The sequence below is a fragment of the Lampris incognitus genome, chromosome 15 (assembly GCF_029633865.1).
Source record: "Lampris incognitus isolate fLamInc1 chromosome 15, fLamInc1.hap2, whole genome shotgun sequence".
NCBI classification, from domain to species: domain Eukaryota; kingdom Metazoa; phylum Chordata; class Actinopteri; order Lampriformes; family Lampridae; genus Lampris; species Lampris incognitus.
The window spans coordinates 40,266,017-40,289,616 of record NC_079225.1 but is presented as its reverse complement, the minus strand read 5'-3'; the positions used below and the strand labels follow the sequence as shown (position 1 = coordinate 40,289,616).

Below are 23,600 nucleotides of genomic sequence, written 5' to 3'. Positions count from 1 at the left end.
AAAAGAATAAACCCTAATAAGAGCTGCGACGCGACGTGACGTAACGTGACGTAACGTGACGTAACGTGACGTGACGCTCCCCTCTGCGTAAAAAGCAAACGTTCCGACCGCCACCGCCGCCGCCGCCGGGGGACTCCCCCCTCCCGGGGCCCCGCCCAGTCCGCCCCGCCCACCTCCGCCTCGCGCCTCCCATTCAATTTCCAACCCCGCGCCGTGGTCGTTTGTTTTCCTATTTCAGCCTCCGACCCTCCGTGTCTGTGAGCCGAGGTAGCGGAGCGTAAGGGGGCGTTGAAAGCATGGCCTACACGACCGCGGGTGGAACCAAGAAGAAAGTCTGCTACTACTATGACGGTACGGGGACGTGTGGCGTCTTGGACGCGCGGGGAGCCCGATGCCGGGGCGTCCGGCAGGCTAGCGTTAGCCGTTAACCTGCTCCAGCCGCTAAGCTAGCTGGCGTGCTAATGCTAGTTAGGTGTGTGCGCACCAACCGCCCTAACTGATTGGGCGAGGCTAGCTTAGCTCGGATAGGGGGTCCGCTAGCGTTAACTCGGCCGGATAGTCTCTTAACGTTACTCTGTGTGCCGACCTAAAATGATAATAATACCGTTGTCAGTGAGCAGTGTGTGTGTGTATGATTTCTATTTAATGCGTGTTTCTGCCATCGTAAAGCGACGCCAATGCTGCAAATGCAACGTTCATTGTAAGTGAACAGGCAGCGTCACATCCATTATTGCTTTAGCCAAACTGGCCAAGCTGCTAGATTTACAGCCAAGTAAAGGAATATATATATATATATATATCTATGTGTGTGTGTGTTGTACGCGTTTTGGACGGTTCAGATTCCCCTCGAATTAAAACCCCACCATATGTGAAATAAGCCCCCCCCCTCCCTCCTCCACGCTTCCTCTCTCTGTAACATACCGCTGCTGTGCAGGCATGGTTTTCCCAGCAGTGCGTCCTAATTGATGCTTGCTTGGCAAACCGAGGGGAGGCCCCTGTTACTACCGGATCCAATACCCCCCCTCCCCCCGCTCTCCCCAACTCAATCAAACGTTTTTAAACCTGAAAATGGAAAGTAAGGCAAGAAAATAATATGCAATGGCAACGTGTTGTTCATCTCGTCGCAGGGATCTGCCAAAGTGGTTTTCAGTAATTGCCAATGACGCAGCACCCGGAGAAAGTGTTTGGCTGGGTGGCGTCACTCTGGCCTGGTTTGCCCACCGGCCTTGTGCCCGTGCATGCAACACGCAGGTGTCTCGTGCATGCCGTGGGAATGTGCCCGTTTCTTTTCCACGTCAGACCCCGTTAATGGTCAACATGCGTCCTCATTTGGGAGTCGTGGTAGTGTTTTACCACAGACATCTGGTACTCGCTGTGGCACAAGTTTATCCATGACGGAAGTAATTCTTGCATACAAACTTTTTGAAATTATTCATACTGAAAAGTCAGACATTGAGCTCGTTTCTGCCGACATGTCTGCATCTCAGCTCCTTTTCTCGGCTGCTGTACAGTGTGTGTGTGTGTGTGCACATACACTATAAAATGCTGTACCAGCCCTTAACATATTCAGCTGCAGGCTGGTTCACTTGTGTATCCCAGAGTTGGGATTGAGAGACCTGGGCTACTCTTCGTTGCCACCCGGCCTAGATTTATCAGATAAACAAGTAGCATATTGAACTATTGAACTCAGACAAGACATGACTTGAGCTGACTGCTTCTGTGTCTATATTGGGAACCCTGATTTCATATTGCTAACATTTTTAGATTATGATTTAAATCTGCCGCTGGGCCCAAAACTGGGCTCAACTGTTTTTCTGGTGAAAATCTTGATCAGCCCGGATCAACGACAACTATGTCCAAAAAACGCAAAATGTTATTTATCGTTCAAACATTTTGGTGGGTTTTCTGTGGCAATAGGTTTTTTTTTCTTTGTTATTTTTAATTTTTTTTTAGGACATATAACTGAACTAATTCTTGTTTAGGTTTCTCATTCCATGCATATTTCTTGATTTTTAGTTTAGGCTGTTCATTTTTGGTCCTCTTTTCTGCCATTGTAAACTTATTCTTGGGAATAGTGATTGTCATGCAAGATCTGGATTCGGTATTCTTAAAGCTAAGGGCAGCGCTAGGATCTCTGCAGGTCCTGAATATTTTAATAAACTGATCTAAATTTATAAAATCCTATTAGGACTGTCTAAACCCAAGGATTTAAAAGGTCTTGAGTGTCATTAAAAATAGCATTTGAAATTATTAATTCAACCTTTAAGTCTTGAGACTTCATAGTGCGCTGGTTTTTTTTTTTTTTGGAGTGTGTTGGTTGTCTTTTTTTTTTTAGTGTGGTGGTTTCTTGGACCGAAGTCAGCCTGTTCTCATCAGTTTTCATACACACATTTATCACGGATGTCTAATTCTGACTGTCCACACAACGGTTTGAAAGGTTTGAATACAAGTTGATTAAACTTACAGATGCCTGCAAACTTGTGAATCATTCACCAGTGTTTGTGAATGTTGTATTTAACGTGTCATGGTTCAATTTTTAGGTGACATAGGAAACTATTATTATGGACAAGGGCATCCCATGAAACCACATCGCATCCGCATGACTCACAACCTGCTTCTGAATTATGGACTTTACAGGAAAATGGAAATCTATGTAAGTTTCTACTTCCACTTTATTCAGAATTACTCGCTGTTTTTTGTAGAGTCTGTGTCATTGACCGATTCCTTCCATGTCAAACTAGATACACCATATTTCAGTACTTTTAAGTATGTAGATGTCGTTTGATGCTTTTTTTTCTGTTTGGAACATTGCCTTCATCTCCTTGTGTCTTTATTTTGAGCATCCCTTCAAGAAAAATTCCAAGTACACGCAAGCTTACTTGGTGCTCGAGTAAAACTTCAGCACAACGCGAGATATTGATTAAAACAAATGAAACAATGCTCAGTCTTTGCCCAGACCCGTTTTCCATCGAGCTTTTTTGACTCCTTTCATTTCTTTGGAATTACAGAGACCCCACAAAGCCACAGCGGAGGAGATGACAAAATATCACAGCGACGATTACATCAAGTTCCTCCGATCCATCCGGCCAGACAACATGTCCGAGTTCAGCAAGCAGATGCAGCGATGTAAGCGAATGTGTGCTATGTCCCCACGCCATCCACATTTTCCCCAAACACTACACCACACACAGTTTAGGTTCCTGTTACTAATGTGCTGTGTACGTACCCTGAAGCTCCAGTTTGTGCTTCGAAATATTTGAAGGAGTTCGCGTTGATTTGTAATGGTAGATAAGATCAGTCCTTGCTCCTTTACAGTTAACGTCGGAGAGGACTGTCCAGTGTTCGACGGCTTGTTTGAGTTCTGCCAGCTTTCTACAGGTGGCTCTGCGGGTGAGTTTTAAAAAGTCACCGTGTCAAATGGTGTTCACATGCGTTATGGGAAAGATGATGCAACACACCTCATTTTAGTAACTCTGAAAGGAAAGAATGCAGTAATTCAGAACTTCCGCTTTGCTGCATTACATAAAATGCATTGAAGTGATGGAACCGTATCTGTATCCACCAATATCATTGTCGATTTCAGTTTTTAAACCAACTTTCAACTTACAATAATAACATTTAGTAGAAAATAAATTGGATATTCATAGGATGATATCTGTACTGTTTATAAACAGAACTTTGGAGCTCACAGGAAGTTAAATCAGTTCATCTGGACACGTTTATTGAGAGCGTGAGAGCAATTCATATCTGATGTTTGCTTACTTTTCATCTTTCACCATGTATGACCTATACCATCTTTAACTTTATTTTACATTGCTTAGATAGATGCTTAAAGTCTGTGTGTAACAGAACAAAGTTAGTCTTATGAAGTGTCTTCTCCAGGCGCACAATAAAGGCCTATTGTGAACTGTAGGTTGATAGCGGACGAATGTATGGAAGACTCGCTGAGAGTAGCGAGTCTGTACACACTAACTGGAGAAATGGCGTTGGTGGGATATGAGCTGGAAGACATGAGATAAGGAGGGGACGAACAAACAACTGCCCTATAAGAGAGACCGTACTGTATTGATCAGCACGCATTCAAGCATCTAGCCTTGTGCGTCATGTTCATGAACATTAAAATGTGACAATACTGTAAGAGATTTTTGTCTCTCATTTAATGTCCAAGTGGAATTAGATAATTTCCAGGACAAGAGAAACGTTTCATCACTTGTCTAAGCGGTCTCTTCAATCTCAACTGACTGCAGGTACCCCCACCCTTATAAACAATACAGTGGCATAGCGACTGGAAACAACCATTATGCCACTGTACTGTTGGGGGGAATATTCTGGTCCCTGTGGTTACCTGTTAAACTAAAACGTTTCCTTTGGCACAGCGGGGTCGGTGAAGCTGAACCGACAGCAGACGGACATCGCAGTCAACTGGGCCGGAGGGCTTCACCATGCAAAGAAGTCCGAGGCCTCCGGGTTCTGTTACGTGAACGACATCGTCCTGGCCATCTTGGAGCTTCTGAAGTGGGTTTCACTTTCTGCAGAAATGTCCCTTCCCAAAACATATTGGCCACGTTCTGTCTGGCCGGTGAGATGTGACGGTTAAAAAAAAAACAGCAGGTCAACTGTGACCATAATTCAGGGATCATCATAAAGAAAAAGGGCACAAATAGTATAAGGAAAGTCTTATAAATGCTTTCTTCTTTGATGAATCTTATTTTTTCTTTTAAAATCCCTCCTTTTTATAAATTGTATACGACTTACTGGGATGTTTATTCCTTTACATCCTTTAAGATTTCGCAAATAAAAAGCTTGACGCATTTCTATTCAAACGGATAACCTCGCAATGCCCGTTGTATCAAAAGCGCAACCAATACCACAAATCCCCAGCCAGTGGAAGTAGTTAAAACCACCTCCTACCTCAGGGAAACATCGCTGTCTTGATTTTTATTTTGTATTGAAAGTTGATTTGGAATCGGGCTTTCCAGGATGAGTCGCACTCTTGAAAATACAGCCAAACAATTAAAACCTTTTCTGCACTTCTCGTCTTTCACTTCCAGGTACCACCAGAGGGTGCTGTACATCGATATTGACATCCACCACGGAGACGGTGTGGAGGAGGCCTTCTACACCACAGACAGGGTCATGACCGTGTCCTTCCATAAATACGGGGAGTACTTCCCTGGGACCGGAGACCTCCGAGTGAGTGTCTGACTGTTGACTGGTCACATTTAAGTTTAATTGATATTTGCTGTTGTGAAATTGACAAAAAAAAAAAGAAAGTGGTATTGGTCGTACGGACCTCCCGCAAGCAGCAAAGAAACACAATCACATACTGTTTTAGTGGCAGCTGGCTAGGACAGGGCTCTGGGGCGCCGCCCCCGTCAAATGTCAAGAGATGAACATCTTACTTCAGCATGTTAAATATAATTTAGTTGTATAATGCAAATAATTATGAAATAAAAGTGTTTTTCAGTCTGTGAGCGCCTGTCAGCAGCCATTAAATATCGGTTCCAAATGGGATTTGGTTGATTTCTGTCTGAATACATATGCTTCCTGGGTGAGGGGAAGCCGCTCAAGCGATCCCTTATGTAAGCCCTCAAACTTGTGGTGAGCAGGTGACCCGAGGCTGCTGTCTGATTGGTTTCTTCAGATTTTCCACAGGGCGCAGTTCTGTGCGCCCCAGACACTCCCACCTTTATTGGTAGCGAATTGGTATTGTTTTAATGTTTTTTGATCTAATGTGATTGGACAATTCTCATGGCTGTCAATCATGTTCACACCCACTACCACGCCTCGTCTCGACTGTCGATCATCCACCGTCTATGAACCCTGATAAAATCTATAGGCTACACTGTCCTTCTTAACTTAATAACTCTGTGACTGTGTGGACGTTAAAGCAGCCGTCAGGTGTGCTGTGCCAACGTAAATTGCGCCCCCCCCCATTTTTAGCACCAGCTGCCACTGATTTCCAGTAGTTTTTTTACACGAGGATTTTGACTTGTGTTTCTTATTGGACATTTGGACAGACTCATGAAAACATTGCCCTTTAAATTTGTGTTTTGTTTGTCTGAGAAAGGAAGATTAAGAAAAAATGCCTCTTTTTAATGTGTAAATGGTAAAATGCTACATAAATTACAAGTCTGAATCTACTGTACAATAGAAACGGACTTTCTTGTATCTTCGATTGTTTATATAAATTTGTTATATTACGGGCTACCGGGTAGCGTAGTGGTCTATTCCGTTGCCTACCAACACGGGATCGGCGGTTCGAATTCCCGTGTTACCTCCGGCTTGGTCGAGCGTCCCTACAGACACAATTGGCCGTGTCTGCGGGGTGGGAAGCCGGATGTGGGTATGTGTCCTGGTCGCTGCACTAGCGCCTCCTCTGGTCAGTCGGGGCGCCCCCGCGGATCGGTAGAGGGGGTGGAGCGGCAACTGGGACGGCTCAAATAAAAAAGAAGAAAGAACGGGGTAATTGGCTAGATACAATTGGGGAGAAAAAGGGGGGGAAATTGGAGGGGAAAAAAAGCTATATTACCTTGTTTGAGGAGACACCATAGGCATTATCAAATCTTCACACTATAGTTTAAATGTCTAATTTATGCATGTCGCATTTTAACATCATTCAGTATTCATACATTTGTGAAGGAGGAGGACTTGTTGGCGGAACAGAACAATACAAAATTAGTTTTTTGTTTGTTTTTGTTTTTTTTAGTAAGAACATAAAATACAATATTTACAAGTGCTAAAATTGTAATATGTAGGCCCTATAGATTAGGGTTCGGATTACCACCCTGTGTGGGCGTTTCCCCTCAAGAAGAGAGAGACTGCATAAATTGTCCATCTCAAATGAGCTGTATGATGCAGTCTGTTTTTGTTGAATTTATCACCAAGGCAGTCGGTTCTTGCACCCAAGGGAAATGCCAACATGTTTTCAGTTCAGAAAAAGTAATTTAAAGGTTTACTACCTCTTTAAGCTGTCATTTTACATGTTAACGTGCGTGCGCATTATCCCCACAGGACATCGGAGCTGGCAAAGGCAAATACTACGCTGTCAACTTCCCGCTGCGGGACGGCATCGATGACGAGTCGTATGAGCAGATTTTCAAGCCTGTGAGTACATTCCTGGAGGTCTTTGGACCGATGTGCCAGTCATGCCCGCCGCCTCCAGAGACATGTGTCGCACCTCGGCTTTCTTTCGTGCATCCCCAGACAATGGAAACGCCAGTCGTTCCACCAGTCTGGCTGTTTGTACACTGTCACGTTTGTTGTTCAGTGACGTTGTTCTTTAAAATACACTTGATCTTTATATTATTAAGTCCCGGTTTTTCATTTACTGTGATCGATACCGTCCTCAGAAATCTCGCTTTGATATTAAAATGGTGTGGGTGAGCTTAGGCCAACGTGGTTATCAAGCAACATTCTCCTCGTGAAAATTGATTATTGATCTGATTCCAGTAATCGTGTCTTTGATAAGATGTGATAAATATCATTCATACCCATCAGAAAAACTGTTATCTTTAAGGGAGACTGTATTAAATCTTGGACCGCTTCCTGACCCTGGACTTCCTCCGTGTATCTTGGCTGGCTTCCAGATTGTAATTATCTGCTGTGGGTCTGCAGGTGATGGCCAAGGTGATGGAGATGTATCAGCCCAGTGCTGTGGTCCTCCAGTGTGGTGCAGATTCCCTGTCCGGAGACCGTCTGGGTTGCTTCAACCTCACCATCAGAGGTAACGCAGCGTGCATGAGCACAGGAACACGAGCGTACCGTTTACTCATATCAAGAGTCAGTTATTGTGGAGCTGAAATGGCAGCATTTGGTTTTTGAGCTGACCTCCAGCTTGGTTAGATTTGACCTCATGGTGTCTTTGTTCACAGTAATGCGACTGATTTAATGAAAGCTCAAGTCTTTGAAGGGAGGATGCGACGCGACTGTAACAAAATGTCGACTCTTGTCTCTAAATCTCCCCTTTCCAGTTCTAGCAATGAAATGCCAATTGTTTTTTTTTTTATGCAAACTGATGGTGGTAAATTAAATTTAAACTAGTTATAATATTATTATTGCTGTTGTTATTTCATTCCAAAGTGGGGCCTACAGAGTCACACAAAGGTGAATCAGTTCATCTGGACACAACGTTCAGTCTCAACTGACTGCAGGTATCCCCACCCTTATAAACAATACAGTTGCGTAACAACCAAAAACGATCGGTTTCATATGTAAATTGCTGTGACCATTAACTAGAGTTTCAGTGGCCATGTGTACTATTCACAGGATTGGGGAATGGTTGCAATCACAATATTGTAAGATGGCGACAGATGTACTCTTAGCCCCTCCCCCCTCGGTTCGGGGAGGGTCATTCCTTCTTCACATAGATGGCCTCTTTGACTCCCCGTTCAAACCAGCGTTCCTCCCTATCAAGGAAGTGCACATCCTCATCCTTGAAAGAGTGGCCACTGGCCTGTAGACTGTGGGGTCGTGGCCTGACGTGTTAGCTCTCCGGTGTTGTGCCATCCTCTTGGCCAGCATCTGTTTGGTTTCCCCGACGTACAAGGCATGGCAATCCTCCTGGCACTTAACATCGTACACTATATTACTCCATTTGTTCCGGGGGACCTGATCCTTGGGCTGGACCAATTTCTGGCACAGCGTGTTTTGGGGTTTGAAAGCAACTGAGAAGCGGTGTTTGGAAAATACACGTCTCAACTGTCCCGACACTCCCGCCACATACGGAATCACCACTGGTTTACATTAGGCAACTGTTGTCCTTCTCCTCTCTTCAATTGGCTGGTGCACTGTTTGGGCGTCTTCCTGGCTTTGACAAACGCCCAGTTAGGATAACCACACTTAACCGGGGCCTGTTTAATGTGGGATTCCTCCCCTTCCCCGGCCGCTGGGTCAGTGGTGACGTTGTCAGCTCGGTGGTACAGCGTCCTGATGACTCCTAGTTTGTGCTCCAGTGGATGATGAGAGTCAGACCTTAAGTACTGATCAGTATGTGTTGGTTTACGGTAAACCTCAACAATCAGATGTCCCCCGTCACCAATTGCAATGTCGCAGTCTAAGAAGGCTAACCTGTCATTTTTCACATCCTCCCCGGTGAACTTGATGTGGTTGTCCACAGAGTTAATGTGGTTGGTGAGATGAGGTACGTCCTGAGATTTAATTTTAACCCAGGTGTCGTCCACAAATCTGAAATGTCCCTGGATAGGACATTAGAGCCTTCTTTTCCACTTGCTCCATATAAACGTTGGCCACTACAGGTGAGACTGGGGTACCCATAGCACACCCATGCCTCTGCCTCTAGTACTGCCCCTTGTATGTGAAGTACGTGGACTGAAGACAGTTTCAGGAGCAGATACACTTGGTCAGTGTTAAGGGTGGTCCTAGTGCTAAGGGTGAGGTCGTTTTGTAATTTCATACAGACTACCTCTACTGCTTCATCAAAAGGAACACGTGAAGAGAGACGTAAAGTCATAAGGGACCATTGTTTCACCCCTCTCCATAATGATGTCCCTCACCTTATCCACAAAATCCATAGTGTTCTGAATGTGATGTTCATTACCGCCTACCAGCGGGTTAAGAATAGATGCCAGAAACTTAGAGATGTTATAGGTCACTGAGTTAACCATACAAACAGTAGGCCGTAATGGCACATCCTGTTTATGTATCTTAGGTAACCCAAGAGACTAGGTCTACCTCCCCCTGGGTATAATCTATGCTACAAGATGCTGTCAGTAGCATTTTCCTGTTCTAAAAGCTTCAGACAATCACCATTTTCTTGTACCCACTGCCTGGATGTCGTTTCAGGGGCTCATAAGTATTTATGTCACTAAGTAACCTCATAACGTTCTCATGATAGTCTTGTCTGGTTTAATACAACGGTGCATCTGCCCGCATCTGTCGCCATCTTACAATGCTATGGTTGCAACTATTCCCCAATCCTCTGTGAATAGTACACACGGCCATCGTAACTAGTTAATGGTCACGGTAATTTGCATATGTAACCGATCGTTCGTTTCGGTTATGCCACTGTATTGTTTATAAGGGTGGGGATACCTGCAGTCAGTTGAGACTGATGAGGTCACTTACATGAGTGATGAAACGTTTCTCTCAAAAAACGTTGTGTCCGGATGAACTGATTCAACTTGCTGTGATTTCCTTACCTGCATTATTGAACATGCATTAAAAAAAAAAAGGCCTACAGACTACTACTACTGCTATCGGCTGCTCCCGTTAGGGGTCGCTACAGCAGATCATCCGTTTCCATTTCTTCCCGTCTTCTGCATCTTCCTGTGTCACACCAGCCACCTGCATGTCTTCCCTCACTACATCCAAAAAAAGGCCTACAGAGTGTTGTAAAAAAAAAACAAAAAAAAAACAGTGCAGTGTATAAGCAACAGCTTAACAATTGAAGGAAAAGGAGAATTTTGAATAATAAAAGGGAACTATAAACAAATTTAAAAACCTATAGATTGATAGAAAGACTACACAGAATTGGAATGAGTGTTAAAATCAGCAAAAAAGCTGATCTGTTGCTGGCACTATGGTCTCAGCATTACTCTCCTTGTTCCATCCTACTTTTGATTTACTACTAAAATATAGTTTTTATCTCATCTGATTGTTACATGTCCCACTTAATAAAGGTTTGGGGGAAATGACACTAGCGGATGTTCTGGTTAATATTCTTTTCTGACTTTTGCTTTCTTCTCAGGGCATGCTAAATGTGTTGAGTACATGAAGTCCTTCAACCTCCCGGTACTGATGCTTGGTGGAGGAGGCTATACTATTCGCAACGTGGCCCGGTGCTGGACCTACGAGACCGCTGTGGCTCTGGACACAGACATTCCAGATGGTAGGTATGAGGTTGCCAACTCCTTATTTTAAGGAACGGTTGACAACCGTAATGGTAGGTCACCCGTTCTGCGTCAGAAATATGTCATTTTGTTCAGTCTATAGTGAAGACTAACTACAGATCGGTCATTTCACAGAATGATGGAATCAATGTGCCTTGAGGTTAAAAAGGTGCTGGTTTGAGTCCAATATCATGTCCCCTTGTGCCTTGTCTGGGCTTCATACCAAGTCCTCCCTTGCTTGTGCAAACTCACCTGGTGATCAGTAAAACTTGTATGTTTCACTGCACACTGGTCTTCAAGTGCAGTTTGCTGATGGTTTTACTGGTCCCCTCCCATGTCAAACTCGTATGATCGGAGCAGGGTCTCTCTCCACTAAATGTTGTATGACTTGCCTCAAGGAAGGTGCACGTCCACAGGAAGCTGACTAAGCGAAATGTCTTGAGCATTTGTGATGGAAAGAGTAGGAGATGGAGGGGGGGGGGAGAGAGAGAGAGAGAGAACAGCCTATCAAAGGGGCCAGCAGTTCTCGTAATGGGATCTCAGGACATTAACTAAACTCCCTACTACTTTCAGTCTATCCTCCACTCTCAGTGTAAGATTGTCATATTTTATGAATCTATCAATTGACAGGCATGGGCGCAAGTCCATGAATACTGGGAAGGCATCCAGCATTTTACCTGTGCCCCCATCCATAGGGTTAGTGGTTGTGTCAGGAAGGGCATCCGAGGCAGAATTTTGCCAAATCAGTATGCGGATTGACAAGACCATACTGGCTTTACATTGCTCCTCAGGGATAATAAAGATATCCTTGATCCTTGAATTCTAAATCCGTGGGGGAAAATAAAAAAGAATAGTAATTGAATTCACTCTTCAAACATATGCATATAATCTTCTGACAGCCATGTCTGCTACATCTTTTGATTGACATGTTCATTTTCGCTTAAACAATGTCTTTACTGTTCCCTCATTATGTTTCTATTCCAGAGCTGCCTTACAATGACTATTTCGAGTACTTTGGTCCTGACTTCAAGCTACACATCAGCCCGTCAAACATGACCAACCAGAACACGCAGGAGTACATGGACAAAATCAAGTAAGTATCATAGTGCTTTGAATTATTAATGATAATTAATAATGATAATGGCTTCCGGTCAAGATGGCGTAGTGAGCGGTCGATCGTTTTGCAAGCTCCGAGACCTGTTTTTTATTATTATTTATTTATTTCCCCCCTTTACATTAAGAAAGATTACTTTTGCACTGACAGACATCATTTTACATCAAATCACTATTGAGCAACTGCGGATGAAAATGGGAGAGACACGGAGCTGGGTTCTTTTGTTGCGACTTGATGCGGCAATTATTTACTTCCACTCTGACATTAAATGAGGAGCGAGAAAAAAATCTCTTACAGTATTGTCACACGATTTTAATATGTTCAGTGAACAGACGCGTGCCCCGATCTCGGAGCACACCCTCTTTACGCCGTGCAGTAGAACAATGCCCATTGTTTCGATTACAATCCTATGTACCCAGAGTCTCTTTTATCATAAAAAGGAGGTAGTTTCCACCACAATGGTGCATACTTAGTCTGTCCCTCATCTTGTCTTCTTCCAGGACTGCTTCCCATGACACTCAAAGGGCTTTCACACTTCCCTCTGTTATCAGGCCCTTACCATATTTTAACACCACCTTTGTCCTGCTAAACATGAGCCCCCAGGCATCCATTCAGACAATGTAAACATATTATAGCTGATCTGTGGTCAGTGATTAAGCAACGTGCATATGTAAATTGCCCTCACAATCCCCCTTTTGATTACTTTTAATGAACAACAAATCGTCAAGATAAAGCATCAAAGAAAACATGACAATGGATGTTTCTCTTTGGGAACATCTTACCTCACGAGTAACTGTGAGGCCTGTGTGTCAGTTGTAAACCAACCGAAATGCACCAACACACATGTCAACACACTCCATATAAACTCAGCAGTCAGACAGAAGTCACAATCACTCACTCCATGTCCTCTGAAGCCAAACATCTCACCTCACTCTTGAGTAGAAATGAGTGAAAGACTCGAAATTACCAACACTAATTTGAGCAACCATATCCCAAGAAAAAACCCAGTGTTGACATTTGGGGAAAAACTTATCCATCTAAAACACAATATAGTCCCCAGTAACGCTAAACAACGATTAAACGATAAAACAATAAAGGGAAGATGTATTCATATTAACTAAGTAAGCGTTAACATAATGAAAAGAAAAGAAACCAATAACTCTAAATAAATAAGGGAAGGGATCTGGGGGGAACTATATCAAGTGAGGTGACTGTAGGCACTTGCTAAAATCCTTATCATCATCATCATCATCACGCTCATATGGCGGAACCCCAGTATCAGGAAATATTTAACTCATACTGTATTAAGTACGTTCTTAGTACAATATTTACGGATCATAGTAATCGTACAAATAATGTTAAAAACGATGACAAAAAACATAATACCCAAAAATCAGAGTACCTGTGAATGACCAAGCCGGAGGTAACGCAAGGTTTCGAACCCAGAATCCCCATGCTGGTAGGCAACGGAATAGACCGCCATGCCACCCAGACGCCCATCACTGCTAATCTTCTATGGTGTTCCCCATCTGGGAATAATCTCTTACTAGCACCTTTGCTACTGTGGAGGCATCTGCCTTTCTGATAGGGAAAACTTCAACCCACTTGGAAAACGTGTAACGATCACAAGACAATATTTCTTTCCATCACATGGTGTTGGTTCAATGACATACATCTTTAGGCGATCAAATGATTGGTCAGGGGAAGGGTGGCTCAGGGCTTGTGTAGTTTGCCCTCTTGCAGCATTGTTTTCCAAGCAAATTAAACATATTGAGCGAACGTTTTGGGAATAATTTATAAAGCCTCTCGTAAACCAGTGTTTGTTTACTGCGTCCACCATCCCCTCTTTTGACACATGGTCCTCTCCATGTGCCAGTTTTGCATAGTAAGGAAACAAACACTTAGGCAGGCAAGTGTGCCAAAATCATGTACAACTCCAAATTCATATCTGCTATCAGTGTACAGTCAAGGATTTTCCTTCCACTAGTTTGCAAGTCCAGGTTAATGCAATCAGTTCAGCTGCCTGTGCAGACAACTGACCTGGGAGGCGTGCACTTTCAATGATGTCATGATAATCCACTACTACATATCCAACTTCATTTTTCCTGCAATTGTATTTTTCCTAGCAGATCCATCAACATACCATACATAGTCAGAATAATGAGAGGTGTTCCCCTTAAATCCACTCTTGGGCTGCATACTTGTGTTATCATGGCCAAAGAATCATGAGGTTCCCCATCTTCAGCAGTGGGTGGTAGGGTGGTAGGTTGTAGAATGTTGTTATACGTATCTCAGCCAGCATGCTGGAGACAAGTGAGCCATTTTCTGCTCTAGCAGAATAGAGGCCACTGAATGAGGTACTAATAGTGTGATTTTTCTGATACTCCACTATATCCCGTGATGAAACTATGGCTTTCTCTGCTGCCGCTATTGCTCTTAGACAGAGAGGCAGGTCCAATGCTACACTATCTAGTTTTAAGGAAAAATATGCCACTGGTCACTGCTTTCCCCAATGTTCTTGTAACGGAACAGAAGTCATAAAGCTCGCCTTTTCGTCCACAGTCTGTGAATGGTCTGTCAGGTCGGGCAGTCCCAACATGGGCGTGGTAGTCAAAGTTTGTTTCAGTCGAATGTAAGCTGCATCATCAGCAGCCTCTGTCTACATCACATTGTCAGTTGGCTTTAGTCCATAGCCGTGCATGATAGACAATAGTGAGCCTACACACACACACACACCCACATGTAATCACAAATCCACTGTCTACAATAGTGTGTCATCCCCAACAATTACATCAGTTGTGTCTTAGTGCAAGCTTTTCGAAGTTTGAGAATGGCTTCCACTTTTATCATTTTTTATTTTTAGAGATCTCGTGCCCTAGAAAGGTGACTTTTTCCTAGACAAACTGCAATTTACTCAGACTGGCCTTGTGGCCTTGTTCTACAAGTTGTTTTAGCAATGTAATGGGACCAATCTCACAAGCTTGTTTTGTTGATGAACAGATCATCAAATCATCAACATACTGTATCGGTGCGCTCCCTGCTGGAAGATCTGAACTCTCCAGACTTGCATGCAAAACCTGAGTCGACTGCTGGGGACTCTACATAACCTCGTGGCATCCTGGTCCACATACTTGTTTTACCCTGAAATGTGAAAGCAAACCAATACTGAGAGTCTGGTTTCATATGGACGCTGCTGCATTTACTGCTTATAAATCGTGCATGAATCGCCACTCTGCTGGCTGATTCTCCAGCCTCATCTTTTTATCTGGAAAGATAGGTGTCCTTACTGGTGAATGAGCACATGGGATAGTGACCCCTGCTGTCAGCAAACTGTTAAACACTGGTGTTATATCTATTACTACCACTGGTTTGAGTGGATATTGTGCCTGACATGGACGGTTTGTGTTTTTGGGTGTCACGTGGAGGGGTTTAGCCCCTTTAACTAATCCCCGCATCGTAATTATGTGTTGCCCATAAAATTTGTGGCACTTCATGCAACTCTGGTGAGTCAATGGTTAACTGGGGGAAATTTCCCCACCGCCTCAAAGTGAATTTACTGCTCTGTGCTAAATGCACTGTCCATTTTCCCATAAAAGTGCTCTGAAATGGGCATCTATATGCTTAAATTTGGGGTGAATATCGCACTTTTTCTCCCCTAGTCTGCCACATGTGGTCTTGTGAACACTGAGTTACCCACAGCCCTAAATCCTTCCACTGGGTGTCAACTATTTTGACTAGAGGCACATGTGGTGTTGAGTTACACACTCAGTGGAGCTGGGTTACGACAGGGGTCAGCACAACCATTAATGCACACATATCATCATCCCAATACATCCAATCACCAGTCATAAGATCACTGTCTTTCCCTTGTCTGAACCACCTTCTTTATACCTTGCAGTAGAACAATGCCCATTGTTTCGATTACAATATGTACCCAGAGTCTCTTTTATCATGAAAAGGAGGTAGTTTCCACCGCAATGGTGTGTACTTAGTCTCTCCCTCATGCTGTCTTCTGCCAGAACCCTCCAGGACCGCCTCCCATGACACTCAAAGGGCTTTCACACCTCCGTCTGTTATCAGCCCCTTACCATATTTATAAAGAAGAGGCATTTTTAACCCCACCTTTGTCCTGCTAAACATGAGCCCCCAGGAATCCATTCAGACAATGTAAACATAGTATTGATCTGTGGTCAATGATTAAAAGCAAGCAACATACATCTGTAAATTGCCCTCACACGACTGAGGTGTGTTACTGGCTAAGCTAACTAGCTGGCGGGTGTGGGTAGCGTAGAGGTCTACTCCGTTTTCTACCAACACGGGGATCGCCTGTTCGAATCCCCGTGTTACGTCTGGCTTGGTCAGGCATCCCTACTGACACAATTGTCTGCTGGTGGGAAGCTGGATGTGGGTATGTGTCCTGGTCGCTGTACTAGCTCTTCCTCTGGTCGGTCGGAGCTGCTGTTCAGGGGGAGGGGTAACTGGAGGGAATAGCGTGATCCTCCCATGCGCTCTATCCCCCTGGTGAAACTCCTCACTGTCAGGTGAAAAGAAGCGGCTGGCGACTCCACTTGTATCAGAGGAGACGTGGTAGTCTGTAGCCCTCCACGGATCGGCAGAAGGGGTGGAGCAGCGACTGGGACGGCTCGGAGAGCGGGGTGATTGGCCTTGTACAATTAGGGAGAAAGAGAAAGGGGGGGGAGAAAAGCTAACTAGCTGGCACAAACAAGACTCAACTCAAAACTTTATTGCAGACTCGGGGTCCATAACAGACAGAGACATGGTAAAAAAATGCCATGGTAAAATCAATGACACAAACAACCACAGAAGGGAATGATAGAGATTATAGGGACGGAAAGCCAAGTTCCATTTTTCTTTAGAGCAGTAGAAGAGAAGGAAATCGTGGATATTGTAAACAAATGCAGGAACAAAAAAATTACTGACTGTAATGATATTGATATAACAATAGTTAAGAAATAATCGAATGTATTGCTAAACCACTAACCCACATCTATAACATGTCCTTTCAATCTGGTAAAGTTCCAAGCAAAAGGAAAATGGCAAACGTTATACCCCTATATAAAACCGGAGATAGTCCCCAATTTACAAACTACAGACCACTTTAATTATTGTCACAATTCTCCAAAATACTAGAAAAACTAGTTGGCGTTAGACTAGACAAATTCATTGAGAAGCACAATCTGTTGATCGATAGTCAATATGGGTTTCGACCAAACAGATGGACATCTCTGGCGCTCATTGAATTAATTGAAGAAATTACTAATTGCATAAACATAAGAACGTTTGCTGTTGGAATATTTATAGACCTAAAAAAAAGCCTTTGACACTATTGACCACAACAGATTAATAGATAAATTGGAAAGGTATGGTATCAGAGGGGTGGTACAGAATTGGCTAAGAAGCTATTTAAGTAACAGGCAGCAGTTTGTAATGATAGGTGAACATAAATCGTCATGCATGGATATTACTTGTGGTGTACCCCAGGGGTCTGTTTTAGGTCCAAAACTGTTCATTCTGTACTTAAATGAATGATGTATGAAAGATATAAAAAATATTGAAATTTGTTTTATTTGCTGTTGTTGACACAAATATATTTTGTTCTGGTGAGAATTTACAGCAGCTTTTGGAGGTGACCACAATAGAAATGGGAAAATTAAAACGGTGGTTTGACAAAAACAAATTATCCTTAAATCTGGACAAAACAAAGTTTATGTTGTTTGGAAATCATATAATAAATGCCCAAGTAAAAGTAGTGAGTGACAATGTCCAACTAGAACGAGTATATGAAAATAAATTCCTAGGTGTGATACTAGACCACCAAATCTGCTGGAAACCTCACATAACGTGTGTGCAAGCAAAGCTGGCAAGGAGCATTGCAGTCATGAGAAAAGCAAGTCATATTCTGGATCATAAATCATTGCATACTCTGTATTGTTCATTTATTTTACCATATCTGATCTACTGTGTGGAGGTATGGAGTAACGCCTACAAAAACAACCTACAACCATTATGTATACTACAAAAAAAGAGCCATAAGGATAGTTAATAATCTAGGATGTCGTGAACACACCAACAAGCAATTTTTAAAGTTGAACTTCAGGGATTTAGTAGAATTTAACGCAGCACAAATAATACTCAAAGCAAGAAACAATCTACTACCGATTAATATACAAAAAATATTCTCAGATAGAGAAGGGGATATATGAGAAGGAAATTACACTTCAAGAAATTATGTGTTGGTACAATTTTGAAGAGCGTGGGCATTTCAATCTGGAGTAAAATTGTGGAAAAGTCTGAGCATGGAACTCAAAGAAAGTGCAAACATTATGCAGTTCAAGAAGAAGTACAAAGGACTGATTGTCAAGAGATATAGGGATGACGGTCTTTAGTTTGAATGAAGGCAAAGGCACAGGAAGTTTTGCATCGTATCCTATGTATTGGTACATGTGGACTGTGTAGGTTTCATAAACGAGGATAATGAATCTTGAGTCAAAATGGAAAAACTGAATTTAAGATATGAACCAAGTCACAGCACCTTGACAGCATCTGTGAAAGATCTGGTTAGTGAGGTCATCGCATAACCAGAGGGCCAGGGTTCAAGTCCCGTCCTGCCATATCCAGGGGTGAGCAACCATGCCATGGATGGGCGACAGTATGCAGGTCTTCTTTCACCAATTAACACAAATTCACCCAAACAGGAGGTACTAATTTGTGACATTACCCAGTGTGGAGTGTAGTTGGAAAGAAAACCTGCATACTCGCGGTCCTCCATGACATCTGATCGCCCATTCCTGGCCATGCCTGTCAAGACATTACAACTTTGACAGCTATTTCACCATACCTGCTGTAGGGGGCGCTGCACTAACTGGCTGCCCAAAGGAGAACTTTAACTTCCCTTTGGGGATAAAATGTACCAGAACCAAATAATCACTAAATATTTATCATAGCATAAAAACATGAACAAGGCTCAGCGTTTTCGGTTTTCACCAAAAAATACCCAGATTTTTAAACTGATTTTCACCTGGATTTTATGTTTCCACAGATCCAAAAGTTGTTCCTGTTCATATGAGGTTATGTAACAGTGTCCTCTTGTGGCGAAATTCGGCATGCTGGATGGCTTTGAAAAATAAAAACCGAAAACGCTGAGCCTTGAACATGAAGGATCGTTGACTTGCACCACCCCGGTTTCCTCTACTATCAGCTTGACTGTTTTCAACCTGCAGGCAGCGTCTCTTTGAGAACCTGCGCATGCTGCCTCACGCCCCTGGAGTTCAGATGCAGGCCATTCCAGAGGACGCCATTCCAGACGACAATGTGGATGAGGACATGGAGGACCCCGACAAACGCATGTCCAGTAAGTTAGCCCTCTTCTTTATTTTTTTTTGACTGGTAGATTTCCACTCTAGTTATTGTGAGCACATTATTCAAGCTGTTGTTGGTGCTCTGTCCTCTTTTCCATGCTAATGCTTAAGATCACGCTGCGGTGTGTAGTCGGGTCGCGTGTTGCTCCTTATAAGGATTCCCACTAATTATTGAGAAACAACTTGTTGTTATGAAATGTTTTACTCCAGAACGGTTCTTCGGGAAAAACAGTGGAGAGAACGTGTTGAAGACTACACGCTTAACATGTGGGCAGCATGGAAAACTAGTTTTCAAAAGTAAAACAGTTGAGGCCAAGCCTCATAAACATGTTTAATATTTTATAAATTTGAGTGGTTTCCCCTTTACATCCATCCATCCACTATCTGAACCGCTTATCCTGCTCTCAGGGTCGCAGGGATGCTAGAGCCTATCCCAACAGTCATTGGGTGGCAGGCGGGGAGACACCCTGGACAGGCCACCTTTACATTAAAATGTTAATATCTATTTATGTAAAATTGTTGCAAATTATTTGATTTGATGCCATTTGTCTAAACCTGAATAATTCTTACCTTAAAGAGATACTTGCATCAAAAACCGACTTTTCCTGTTGTTAATCAATGGATGTGATCGATGAGACAAACGGTAGCCCTAAAATCACATTCATGGCCAGACGAGAGATATCGGCGGTCGAGTAACTGATTTCCGGTTGGCGAAAATGTGGTAACTTGCCGCGTCACGAATGACCATTAGCGTAGAGGGCGTGTCCGTAGTGGGACGCTTTAAAAGCGGAGACGTACCCTTTTTGGCTCGAAGGAATATGGCTGTATTGGCTGAGTGACATATTCGTGAGGCGAGTAGTCAATTTCCACTGAGAAAGAGGAATCGTCTTCCACATCCTCAACCTCAAAGCTCCTGTCGGTGGTCTCGTTGCTCGCCTTTTTTTCCTTTTCTTTTTTTTTGAAGTGACAACAGAGCAGGAAGGGGGCTGCCACCAGTGAATTTCTTGTCTTTTTTACAGCAAGCGGTGAAGCCCCGGTGTTTAGCCCACCCAGCCACACCCACATGACCGCCCTGAATTTCAGTAGCCAATAGCTGTGAAATCATAAAACCACACCTACCTTTGGGGTGTAATTCAACAGGTAGGAGCAGTGCGGCATAGCAGCCATAGGGGGCGCCAGGATGTCTGTCATCAATGCAAGGTGTCACCAGAGCACCTGGAAGTCCCATAAAACAAAATCAGAGAGAGCATGCTTTACTACGACTACGTGTATGTTAATGATGTAATCCTCAAGTATTACAGTTTCAAAGCAACAGGTCCTCAGAAACATATATGGACGGAAAAGGATTTATTTACTCAAAAGAACTGTATAAACGAATTAAGAACGGGAGAGAATGAAAGAGATTGCAGCGATTAATTCAGTAATCGTCAGAGCTGTGGGAACATGTCTTGACCAATCAAATCGCTTCCCCGAAACGCCCGTTCTATAAACCAGATGCAACTGTGTCATCAGGGGGTTGATCATGTGACTGTTTTTTGACTGCCAGTGATGGCTCTTCCCTCAACAGTGCCAGCCAAACGGGCACTCCATCTAGGGCAGTGTCCAAATACTAATGTCTTGTCTCCTCGTAGTTCGCGCCTCAGACAAGAGGATAGCCTGTGATGAGGAGTTCTCCGACTCCGAGGACGAGGGGGAGGGAGGCAGGAGAAACGTGGCCAATCACAAGAAGGGAGCCAAACGGCTGCGAGTAGAGGAGGAGAAGAAGGAGGGAGAGGAGAAGAAAGCCGGTGAGTGCTCTGAACGTGGGTGCTTATCGCAGGATCACATATATATATATATATTTTTTTTTTGCTTTAACATAAATGTATTTTGGTCACATATGGTGTGATGGCCCCGAGAGATCAGATCAGTTTCCCAGAAGTCTTGTTTTCGCTTTGCGTTTTGTCAGCCACCGGACAACAAACCTACTAGGATTGCTTTACGGCACACATAAGTACAGTAATTTTATTTGACCTTGTCTGTGAACATAGCTCCTCTTCTTCCACGATAGTCTTTTGAGCTATGACTTGCACATAAATGTGCTGCATTATAAAATGCAGAAGGTTACCCCGTGCGGCTGAAGGTTTGATTTTATCCCTGACTGGTAAAAGCTTTTGATGCCCGTTGCTCGATAGAAATATTGAGTAACTTGAGTATGTTTGCATTGTTAAGGGCTGTGTTTCCTCAACAAGAACGAGTCACTGTTTAACAAGGCAGTGATTGAGTTGTTCTAAGTTGGCATAAACAAGCTGCACGAGGGTGCGACTGTTTCTATGACATCACCAAATTCTGAAAATATGTAATGAAACGAGTATTGCGATTGCTTTACTTCTGTCAGTAACCAAACACAAGCTAGCTAACACTTTTTCCAAAACGGGGGAATGACGAGGTTATGTTAAAATCCGAGTCTTTGTTTTGGTTTTCGTATTTCTCAGAGATGAAGGAGGACGACAAAGCAAAAGATGGCAGCACTGAGAAGACGGACCCAAAAAGGTAAAGTCTGTCTTCTAACAAACCAATGATTCTTAGAAAACACTCATATGTTTCTCAAAACACATTAACTGCAAGTTTATTCGTGATTCCTCATCTTTCTTTCACAGTGGTAAGACTGAGCACACTAGCAGTGCCTGATTTTTGTTTGTTTTTCACATCTATACAACGGCGCCATCTACTGTTGAGGATCCAACTTTCACCAGACTCCGTGGCAGAAGCGTTATATTTATTAGGGGTCCACCATGCCCTAGGTGTAAATCTCTTGTGAATGTGGACATTTTCCCGTTTGTGTATTGTAGCAGTGGATTCTTTCAGTCCACCATCAACTTGAATGTGCCATGCAGCCATACCTACCATCCTTTTCATACGTTTAGAGCATCCTTTCCGATCTGCTCTTCTTTATAAATAAAACATCAGCCTGATGTTTTTTGAGAAAAATATTATGTGGGTACTTGTATAATAACCTACAATGAATTCCTATGTTTAAAATTTGATATTTTTCATTTGTCAATAAACCTTTTTATACAGTTGCCTAGAAATGACTGCTTTATTTTTGATTTAATGAGAGAGACGTGTTCAGTTCTCAGTTTTAGGTTTTGGTTCAAAACTGTCATTTGGAGAAAAAAAGATGTTGAAACGTGTCACCGATTTGTCTGTTCGCACACCAGGGGAGATGGAAATTATGTTTTCCGATCTTTTTATATTTTTATAACGGGTCTGTTAATGTAAAGGTACCAAAATACTTGAACTGCTGTTATGAAAATGGACTGAAACTGTAGAGAAACTCTCCTCCTGGTTGCAAACACAGTGTTTCAGAAAACATCCTGCTTCCTGTAATAAATGACAGCATTAATACTCTGATTTGATTGGACGGTCAATGAATTGTCATCAGTCCGTCCGTCAGGTTGAATAGTTGTCTAGCAACATCGTACGTGTTAACGAACTTGTTACCCATCAATAAAGAGTCTTGTACAACTCAACCACCGGAGAACTGGCTGTGTTTAGAGTTCAGAGAACCTCTGAGGCTACAAGAAATGACTCTCATCACACTAATAGTCCACATTTAAACTTGTTTGACCAAACTGAAATCCCCTGAGTGGCTCTTTATGCGTGTGTGTGCAGCTAATCTTGCAAACTACTGAACCTATCAACCTAAATTTTTATGTACAGTTATTAGTGTATGATGAAGAACCCTTCCTATGGAGCCCCCCCGGTGGAAATGGGCTCTCTGGTGGAAATAAGAACCTCTCATGGTTGCAGTGATTCATTCATCCATCCATTATCCAAACTCGCTCATCCTGCTCTCAGGGTCGCGGGGATGCTGGAGCCTATCCCAGCAGTCATTGGGCGGCAGGCGGGGAGACACCCAGGACAGGCCGCCAGGCCATCACAGGGCCGAGACACACACACACACACACACACACACACACCTAGGGACAATTTAGTACGGCCGATTCACCTGACCTACATGTCTTTGGACTGTGGGAGGAAACCGGAGCACCCGGAGGAAACCCACGCAGACACGGGGAGAACATGTAAACTCCACATTGAGGACGACCCCCATGGTTGGACTACCCCGGGGCTCGAACCCAGGACCTTCTTGATGTGAGGCGACCGGGCTAACCACTGCGCCACCGTGCCGCACGCGGTGATTTAAAAGCTTCGCAAAACGTTTGTTCTGTGAATGCCATCGCCATTCTCTCTGCATTCACTCTCTAGCTCGCT

At 43.4% G+C, this 23,600-nt stretch overlaps 1 protein-coding gene across 2 annotated transcripts; it reads left to right on the top strand.

The window, feature by feature from the left end:
• Positions 1-200: 200 nt before the first annotated feature.
• Positions 201-22,839, top strand: LOC130124936 (histone deacetylase 2). 2 transcript variants are annotated; one of them, XM_056294301.1, is made up of 14 exons: positions 201-351; positions 2,541-2,653; positions 3,009-3,126; positions 3,316-3,390; positions 4,377-4,515; positions 5,052-5,193; positions 7,015-7,107; positions 7,618-7,726; positions 10,709-10,849; positions 11,835-11,943; positions 19,206-19,336; positions 20,975-21,130; positions 21,818-21,875; positions 21,983-22,839. In XM_056294301.1, exons 1-14 carry the CDS (start codon positions 297-299, stop codon positions 22,011-22,013), a joined length of 1,470 nt encoding a protein of 489 aa, XP_056150276.1. In that variant the 5' UTR covers positions 201-296; the 3' UTR covers positions 22,014-22,839. The 2 variants fall into 2 exon arrangements, with proteins under 2 accessions (XP_056150276.1, XP_056150277.1); XM_056294302.1 differs by lacking the exon at positions 201-351 and adding an exon at positions 594-700.
• The last annotated feature ends 761 nt before the right edge of the window (positions 22,840-23,600 follow it).